Source organism: Drosophila ananassae, chromosome XR (genome assembly GCF_017639315.1).
Source record: "Drosophila ananassae strain 14024-0371.13 chromosome XR, ASM1763931v2, whole genome shotgun sequence".
Classification (NCBI taxonomy): domain Eukaryota; kingdom Metazoa; phylum Arthropoda; class Insecta; order Diptera; family Drosophilidae; genus Drosophila; species Drosophila ananassae.
This window is the reverse complement of record NC_057932.1, coordinates 9,201,643-9,211,019: the sequence shown is the minus strand read 5'-3', so window position 1 is coordinate 9,211,019 and position 9,377 is coordinate 9,201,643. Positions and strand designations below refer to the sequence as shown.

The following is a 9,377-nucleotide window of genomic DNA, read 5'->3' as shown; positions in this document are numbered from 1 at the left end:
CCCAAATTAGACCAAAAGAATATTATACATTGTTATAATTGGTTATTATTTTTGGTATATCACGCTACGGTCACACAAAAAATAAAAAAAAATAAAACAAATAGAAAATATAAATAAGCCAAAGTAGTAGTTTTTAAATAAATTGTCTAAAAAATGGAAGTGGACTACGACGACTCAGGATGGCAAGGCCGTGCCAAGACCCAGAACAATGCCGAGGTGAGTTAATATGCGAGCTAACTCTATTTTCAACTTTGTAATGTTGGACGCTTGAATACACATACATACATATATAGTATGTGAGCCGTTCACACTCTTGGAATTTGAATCGTTTAATAAATCAATTAAAATAAAATCTTCAAATCTTAGGAAATTCAAGAGGACAACCCACAGAAAACGATACAAGAGTGCCTGGAAAGGTTTCTCACTCCCGACTATATTATGGAGCCCGGCATTTTCACGCAGCTGAAACGCTACTTTCAGTCCGGCGGGTCTCCAGAAGAAGTCATTTCAATGCTCTCGGAAAATTATAAAGCAGTAGCCCAGATGGCTAACCTATTGGCTGAATGGTTAATCCTTGCTGGTGTCAAAGTAACCGAAGTGCAGGCAATGGTGGAGAACCATCTAAAAGAGATGATCCTTAAGTCGTTTGATCCGAAGAAAGCTGACACTATATTCACAGAAGAGGGCGAGACGCCTGACTGGCTCACCGAAATGATCGATCACTACACATGGCGTTCGCTTATTTACAGGCTGGCCGAGGAGTATCCCGACTGCCTTATGCTTAATTTTACCATAAAGCTCATATCCGATGCCGGCTTCCAAAGCGAAATCACTTCCATATCAACAGCGGCACAGCAGATAGAGGTCTTTTCGCGAGTGCTCAAAACATCAATTGTCAAGTTTTTGAACAATCCCGACGACGTTCACGGTGCCATCCAAGAGTGCGCACGCATGGTCTGCCACGGTCAGCACACCTATGTTTACTCCCAAGTTCTCATCCAGGTTCTAAGTCAGGAACAGAAGGGTGGTTTCAACATGAAGCGCCTGTCACAGGAGATAATTAAATACGCCTTGCAAAAGTAAGCTATGGACTGTTGAGTAAACACCATAGAGAGTACTTAAATTTTGTGCAAATTCGATTCGATTAATAATTACACTAGTTTACAAATTTAAATGTAATCGAGTGAACCTTAAAATTGATGATTGTTTTATAGTAATTTGGGGTCGGAGAACACGAAAATGACATCCGTTTATTTTTCTTAAGAACCGTTTTTGAGATATTTTTGAAAATCGTGTTTTTGAGGTCCTTTTTCAGTTTTTTGGTAATATCTCATGAAAAAAACTGTTTACAAACAAAAAAAGGATATTGATTGACAGGTATTGAAGTAACGTTTACGTGGATATATAATATGTGCAGATTGAATCAAATCTCTGTAATGCACAAGCGAACAAAGTACAAAAATAGTGTCATTTGCACATATTATATATCCACGTAAACGTTACTTCAATACCTGTCAATCAATATCCTTTTTTTGTTTGTAAACAGTTTTTTTCATGAGATATTACCAAAAAACTGAAAAAGGACCTCAAAAACACGATTTTCAAAAATATCTCAAAAACGGTTCTTAAGAAAAATAAACGGATGTCATTTTCGTGTTCTCCGACCCCAAATTACTATAAAAAACACTTTTTTATGGAGGTTCATTTTTGGTGTAAACTAGTGTTATTTATTATAATTTAAATTTCAACTATGTTTATATTTCTTATTAATATTGGTTTTTGTATTTAGCAACCAGAATGTGACTCCTATTACGATGGCTCTTAATGGTTCCGCGGTCTACCCACAAGCTTGCCAGGCCCTGACTTCAATGTTGACCCGTAACACTCTTAACCCTGCTGATATTACAGTACTCTATCGCAACTATTCGGGTTCTGACCCGCCGCCTATCGACTTGATCCGCAACCCGCAGTTCCTGGAACTGCTAGTGGATGCTCTGTTTCGCGCTGGAGTTAAAATCAATCCAGAACACAAACCTAAGTATATGTTTCTATTAGCCTACGCGTCAGCCGTAATTGACCAACCAGCAAAAAAACGACCTCTGACCGAGCGCATGTTAAATAAGGAGGAGCTTAAGAGTACAATACAAGCAATAGAAAAAGCCCACGCAATTTGCAACGTAGACCAAGGCTCTACAGAGCTAATCGCGGAGCTTCAAACTCTGTATAACTGTATCAAGTAAGTCGCTACACGATATAAAGTTAATTTGGTTAGAATGTTACACCTGTTTCTTTTTAGATATCCAGTAGTAGGTGTCGGTGTGATCCGGTGGATAGAAAATGTTGTTATGGAACCATCGTACTTTAAACTTTCAACGGACAGCTGTCCCACACACCTGGCAGTTCTGGACGAGGTGGCAGCCGTGCATCCCACACTTCAGCAACAGATTCTCTTCCTGCTAATTCGCCTCTTCGAATCAAAGCAGGATGAGCTGGAAATTCTTGTACAACTGGAGATGAAGAAAATGATATTGGATAGAATGGTCAATCTGCTAACACGCGGCTGCGTTGTACCTGTACTCCGGTATATTAAACAGTGCTGCGCTATTGAAGACACCGATATCTCTCTGATCCGGTACTTTGTCACCGAAGTCCTTGAGACAATTACCCATCCCTATTCTCCCGAGTTTGTGCAGCTCTTTCTGCCAATGGTTGAGAACGAGGAAATAACCGGAACGATGCGTGGTGAAGGCGATAACGATCCAGTGTCTGAGTTTATCGGTCAGTTTAATATATGTGTTTATGACTCTCTAATACCAACCATCTGCTTCTGTTGATTTCAGTTCACTGTAAGGCGCACTATACCACCGTTTGATGACAACATGGCAATAGAGTATGTTTGCTTGAAAAAAATAAATTAAATTTTGTTTATAGGCACTATTTTAAACTACATTTTAAGATTATACAAGTTTTGTTTTATTTTGTGGGTAAAGGATCCAATCATACCATCATATCCAACCAATGGAAATTCCATAATTGTAACATATTGCAGAATATTAAAATCAAACAAATCCAATTTAAAGAATACAAAATTTTATTGCAACCAATTAATATTCATACCTCTTTAAAAAAGCGTCTATTTAAGCTTGAATGCGAGTTCTAGGCCGCACTCTGCTCATGTGCCATATTATAAACGTGATATATATTCCAGTAATTTATACTCTTAATTCATAACTTCTCTGATATTTCCTTTTCAGTTCCAATATTTACACATTCCATTCGGAGAGCAAGTCGCGCATGCCATACAAAATCGGTATAATATCGATTGATTTTTTTTAAAGAAAAGTGCCCCATAGCCGAGTATTATGTATGGCATTTAAAAAGTCTCTGGTTCCTGTCGTTAATTACTGCTATTAAATATAAAATAAAAATTGTATAAACTGATAGGGGCCATGGTCCCGTGCGAAATCAAAATCAATGACTAGCAGACACACCCCACTGCTAGTCCTCAAGAATGATGTGCACGCTCCACAAAATGTCTTTGGTTGGCGTGTGGGAAGAACGTTTCTTGTACATGTGTTATGTTATGTGCTTGCGTTAGCTTTGGATGGAAGCATTAAGTACTTTTCTGACTAATTAAGAATAGTTTAATTGCTCTTCTTAACATCTTTGGTGTCGCTGTCCTTTGCTTGGCCGCGTCCGAGGATCTTGGCCAGGCTGTCCCAGATGCCGCCAAAGAAGATGGCGCAACACAGATTTTCGAGTGGTAAAAAGGGATCGTGGATGCCCAGCAAGATTGACGAAAGCTTGAAGTAAACCAGAAATATTACAATACCAAAGTAAACCAAGGCATGTGGTGCCGAAATCCAGTCGGTCTTCTTATCCAGAACGAAGATAATTGAGGCCAACAATGACGCCTTAGTATAACTGCATAAGCACAAAATAATATTAAGTCGTTCAAAAAACTATGGAATAAGACACTTACAAGCTCGGTTGCATGAACTCCATGGCAGTTGGTGTCCACGCTCCGCGGATTAGGCGCTCAATCAACTTGGTGAAGCCTGCTCCATTGCCCTTCAATGTGCCGATAATTATCATAATTATCCAGGCGTTGGGATAAAGTTTAGCCGCGTGGCCTACGCCGTCGTAAACCTTTTTTGCTCGGTATATCTCTTTCATGGCACTGGCGACTATCTTGACGGGCAGGAACTTTGCCACCTTATATCCAACATCAAACGGTGTGTAGAACACAACGTACCTAGAATACGGATCATAAACTATTTAGTTTTTGAAGGAAACTAATAGCAATCTCTTAAATTTACATACCACACAGCCGTGCCCACAAGCAACTGCCCAGTGTTCTTCAGGGGAGCCAAAATTGGCTCTCCCAGCAAACCGTTGGCCACCATGCCGCCGGCGAAGATCACCAGCATTGTTGATAGCCAGCAGGCCAGCGGGTGCTTCCGTGAGAATGCCTGTGCGTTCGCGCCCAAGTCCTCGCGCACGGCCAGCGCGGCAAGGAGACTGTGAGCAATGTCAAAAAACGGAAACATTTTCAGTTTGATGACCTGATTGGCCACGTCTAAAAATGCCTCTGGATCCATGATCGCAGCCGATATTTAATTACGCCTCTTCGGATGATATTCTAAATAAAGAGAAATACAATTGGATTCAATTTTTTAATTTTAAATATACGCCTTTTTCTTAAAATTTTACTAATTTTTATACCCTTGCAGAGTGTATTATAATTTTGGTCAAAAGTGTGCAACGCAGGGAAGGAGACATCTTCGACCCTATAAAGTATATATATTCATGATCATAATCACCTCCTGAGTCGATATAAGCATGTCCGTCTGTCTGTTTCTACGCAAACTAGTCTCTCAGTTTTAAAGCCATCGAGTTAAAACTTTGCACACATCCTTCTTTCCTTTGCAGGCAGTATATAAGTCGGAACGGCCGGGATCGGTCGACTATATCCTATAGCTGCCATATAACTGATTGATCGGAAATGCAATAACTTGGTTGTTTTTTAAGTTAGAAGGATGGGAGTTTTAGTGAATTTGGGCAAAATAATTTGATATGCCAAATTTTATAAGGATCGGCCAACTATATACGATCCGCTATATATCTAATAATATAAGATGCGTGGCGCCACCTAGAGGACTGCGACTCAACTGCACGGGTATATCAACTTCGGCTCCGCCCGAAGTTAGCTTTCCTTTCTTGTTTCTCATTATACCCTTGCAGAGGGTATTATAATTTTGGTCAAAAGTGTGCAACGCAGTGAAGAAGACATCTCCGACCCTATAAAGTATATATATTCTTGATCAGGATCACCTCCTGAGTCGATATGAGCATGTCCGTCTGTCTGTCTGTCTGTTGGTTTCTACGCAAACTAGTCTCTCAGTTTTGGAGGTATCGAGTTGAAACTTTGCACACACATCCTGTAATAATATTTTAATAATTGAAATTTGTGAAAAGAAAATCAAATATTATATACATACATACATATGTACATACATACATGTATGAATGAGGCACGGGGCTTTATGTATTATTTATATTACATACAAAGTTTATCCACAAAGCTGATCAAATTATAATTTTACAGATTCATAATTATGAATCTGTAAATTACATTGCCGCCTAGAAGAAAAAATTAATCTAGGGCAGTGAGCAAATATTGGAAAACAAAATTTTACGCTTAAAACTTGCTATCTCCCTCTATATTCCTATTATTTGCGCTTCCTCTCGCTCTAAACTGGGGAACTCAAAAAATGTCTTAATTCCGTTTTGGTAAACGGTAAAAATTTTACTCTTCCATTTAGGTATGAAATAAAAAACCACTTTAAACTACCGATGACGAAGTCACATGCCACGCCCAAAATATCCGATATCATTTTTTGCGACAAAATGCAATATAAGAACCAAGAAAGACCCTTGCAGTTAAGTATCAATTATATATATATCGGATCGGATTTATACAGTGCGTGCAAAGGAAGGAGGATGTGTGAAAAGTTTGAAATCGATAGCTTTAAAACTGAGAGAATAGTTATATAGTGGCTATAAGATATAGTTGAGCGATCCTAAAAAAATGTGACAGATTGGATTACTTTGCCCAAAATGGAATCTTTACCAAGTCCCATCCTCTAACTTAAATAGCACCAAAGTTATGTCAATTCCGATCGTTCTATGACAGCTATAGGAATAGTCGACCGATCCTTATTAAATTTTTTAGGTAAGATATTTTGGCCAAATATAACATGTGTGGAAAATCCCAACTAACTAACTTACAAAAACACCAAAGTTATGACATTTCCGATCAATCAGTTATATGGCAGCTACAGGATATAGTCGACTGATCCCGGCCGTTCCGGTCCGCTTGAAGTTAGCTTTCCTTTCTTATTTTTTATACCCTTGCAGAGGGTATTATAATTTTGGTCAAAAGTGTGGAACGCAGTGAAGGAGACATCTCCGACCCTATAAAGTATATATATTCTTGATCAGGATCACCTCCTGAGTCGATATGAGCATGTCCGTCTGTCTGTCTGTCTGTCGGTTTCTACGCAAACTAGTCTCTCAGTTTTGGAGCTATCGAGTTGAAACTTTGGACACATCCTTTTTTTCCTTGCAGGTATATAAGTCGGAACGGCCGGGATCGGTCGACTATATCCTATAGCTGCCTTATAACTGATTGATCGGAAATTCCATAACTTCGTTGTTTTTTAAATTAGAGGGTTGGGACTTTCCACACATGTTATGTTTGACCAAAATATCTTATGTAAAAAATTTCATAAGGATCGGCCGACTATATCCTATAGCTGTCATAGAACGATCGGAATTGGCATAACTTTGGTGTTTTTTAAGTTAGAAAGATAGGACTTGGTACAGATTACTTTTTGGGCAAAATAATTCGATATGCCAAATTTCATAAAGATCGGCCGACTATATACGATCCGCTATATATCTAATAATATAAGATGCGTGGCGCCACCTAGCGGACTGCGACTGAACTGCAAGGGTATATCAACTTCGGATCCGCCCGAAGTTAGCTTTCCTTTCTTGTTTTTTAATAATTTATTATATAGTGGAACTCTCATAAGAATAGGCCTCTCATCTTTTAATTTGTTAAAACAATTTGGTTTCCCACAACTACGAAACAATTTTGGATTTTAAATACATTTTTGGGCAAATTTTTAATTAAAATTTTTAAACTAACCAAATTCCAAAACCTTTGTAAATTAAAAATACGTATAACTTCAGAGCCACTGAAGCTATTGAAAAATTCTTTACGTCTTTGGAAAGGTTTTTAATTATTCCACCTTCTTGAATGTCAAAATCTATAGAGTTAAAAAAAAGGAGTTTTGATGTTTATCCTTACAATTAAAGTATTGCTAACTGTGTAAATCGCCTGTCAAGAGGTTACTTCCATATATGTATATATATTCTATATGTTATGCGTTCTATTTTAAATAATTGAAGATCAATATATACAAAAAAACAACTGATATCATATAAAAAACCTCTTGACGAGGTAAAGTACCGGTGACGAACCTGCATGCGAAACCCAAAATATCTGATATCAATTTTAGTGACGAAAATATGCTATATAGGTGTACAAAATTGCATATAAAAAATATTCTTGTTCGGCACGTGCAAGAAAAACAAAAAAAAATCAGTCACGTGCCGAACAAGAATATTTTTTATATGCAATTAGTATGTGAAGGCAAAGTCGATATATTTATATAGAGTGAATTTTAACTCGAACATTTATAACGATTTAACTTTAAAGAAAAACTTATATATTGGAAATATCCCATATAGTTGGCCGATTTAAGCGGGAATGTTAGTTTCGGACCCGGGTGTTCTAATTTTAAAGTTAATAGGTTTAAACCTAAGAGACTTGTTCGCGTAAAACAGGCAGTCTGGCATTCTTTTATTGACCCAGGTACAGGGTCGGAGACGTATTGTTCACTTCGATTCAAACTTTTAGTACAGGCACAAGTTAAAGAAACAATGACAATATGATTTTTATAAAATAAATATTTTTAAATTAATTTTTTTACTACAAATAACCACTTTAGAATAACCAATTTACACTTTAACTTTAGAAACTTTTTCCCAATTGCCCATTATTTTATTGGAAATTTATTACATAATACTTGAAGTAAGTTCGATAAAAGGAAGAATTTTAAGAATACTACCAATATTAAAAAATCGAATATCAGGCTTTCCTGTTATTATATGCACAAACTTATTTTTTATTCAAAATTTTCAAAATTCTCGTGTCAAGTGCTGGTGTTGGTGGGTGGTTTTTCAAATTTACCGTGTTCATGTTCGCAAAACAGAAACATTTTCTAATAAAAATGGTCGCTGTTTTGCCCGCAGTTCCAAAAATAAATTTCGCTAATGAATCTGTGAGGGCTGTTAAAAGAAGCGCGCCGGGTCGAGCTCGAACATGTACACGCATACATTCATTTATACAAAAATGAATACTACATATGTATGTACATACAGTACATATATGTATGTATGTATGTATAAAGCGACATTTGTATATACATATGTGTACATTTATAATGGGGCTCTCGTTTGATAAGGTCCGTGCAGTTGTGAAAATATTTGACTTTGGCTTTGTATGTATAACCCAGAAGTAAGATTTGATCCAGCAAACCCTGAAGCGAAATAATATTCACACTATTGCGTGAACTCAATTTTAATTATCTAAAGTGTGAGCCTTTTCTCGGTAATTGATCAGGTGTTTTTGGCTATGTTAGTTTTAGCTGTTGTTACGGGAACTGCAGAGATTTTTTTGCGCTCCGCCGACAGCTGTCTATTTTTGAGCTGCTTGAATATATACACACCAATATGCGACTAATAAAATCACTTTTTTCCTTTATGTTTTAATGATAATAAACTAACTGCTACCGTTGATATCAAACATACACACACAACCGAATGATTTAAAAAGAAAATAGTTCGAACTGATTTTTACCTATGGTCTATAGTCCAAAAAGCGGATAACGGATAGCAGGCAACAGGCACCTACCGTATGCAGCACGAATACGGGGAGACTGGGCCAGGTCTGCGGTTCGTTTATTACATGCCTGCCGCTCAACAGATCGTGTTATATATTTAGAATTTTAAATTTCAGAGAAAAATATGCAGTACAAGCTTCCGCCTGTTTCAGTGTGAGCAACACCCCCCCACCGCACAGTACTGCACTGCCCTGCCACAGTTGGCGGCAAGTGTTTATTTTGGATCATGCAGACATCTCGTTTCGTTTCGAATATAAAAAGCAAATTAATATTCCTAGGCATTATAATTTAGCAGTTATCTCGCCCTTAATATAATATGTTCAATATCTTTATATTTCATAA

General features: G+C 37.4%; 2 protein-coding genes across 4 annotated transcripts; one reads left to right on the top strand and one right to left on the bottom strand.

Moving 5' to 3' along the window:
- Positions 1–54: 54 nt before the first annotated feature.
- LOC6502324 (negative elongation factor D) lies at positions 55–2,962 on the top strand. Its single transcript, XM_001967118.4, has 5 exons — positions 55–216; positions 367–1,079; positions 1,790–2,236; positions 2,297–2,778; positions 2,841–2,962. The coding sequence occupies exons 1-5, from the start codon at positions 154–156 to the stop codon at positions 2,870–2,872; spliced, it is 1,737 nt and encodes a 578-aa protein (XP_001967154.1). The 5' UTR covers positions 55–153; the 3' UTR covers positions 2,873–2,962.
- A 106-nt stretch (positions 2,963–3,068) lies between these two features.
- LOC6502038 (trimeric intracellular cation channel type 1B.1) lies at positions 3,069–9,202 on the bottom strand. 3 transcript variants are annotated; one of them, XM_001967119.4, is made up of 4 exons: positions 8,993–9,202; positions 4,324–4,642; positions 3,983–4,255; positions 3,069–3,924 (listed from the first exon to the last, which is right to left on the bottom strand). In XM_001967119.4, the coding sequence occupies exons 2-4, from the start codon at positions 4,599–4,601 to the stop codon at positions 3,645–3,647; spliced, it is 831 nt and encodes a 276-aa protein (XP_001967155.1). In that variant the 5' UTR covers positions 4,602–4,642; positions 8,993–9,202; the 3' UTR covers positions 3,069–3,644. The 3 variants fall into 3 exon arrangements, with proteins under 3 accessions (XP_001967155.1, XP_014759371.1, XP_044573253.1); XM_014903885.3 differs by having other exon boundaries at positions 9,047–9,201; XM_044717318.1 differs by lacking the exon at positions 8,993–9,202 and adding an exon at positions 8,862–8,978.
- Between the last annotated feature and the right edge of the window lie 175 nt (positions 9,203–9,377).

Coding starts and splice junctions, on each gene's coding strand:
- LOC6502324 (XM_001967118.4), top strand. CDS start 154: ATGGAAGTGGACTACGACGACTCAGGATGGCAAGGCCGTGCCAAGACC. Junction 2,237..2,296: donor ACTCTGTATAACTGTATCAA/GTAAGTCGCTAC, acceptor GTTTCTTTTTAG/ATATCCAGTAGTAGGTGTCG. Junction 2,779..2,840: donor TCCAGTGTCTGAGTTTATCG/GTCAGTTTAATA, acceptor TGTTGATTTCAG/TTCACTGTAAGGCGCACTAT.
- LOC6502038 (XM_001967119.4), bottom strand. CDS start 4,601: ATGGATCCAGAGGCATTTTTAGACGTGGCCAATCAGGTCATCAAACTG. Junction 4,256..4,323: donor CTTGTGGGCACGGCTGTGTG/GTATGTAAATTT, acceptor TCCGTATTCTAG/GTACGTTGTGTTCTACACAC. Junction 3,925..3,982: donor GAGTTCATGCAACCGAGCTT/GTAAGTGTCTTA, acceptor GTGCTTATGCAG/TTATACTAAGGCGTCATTGT.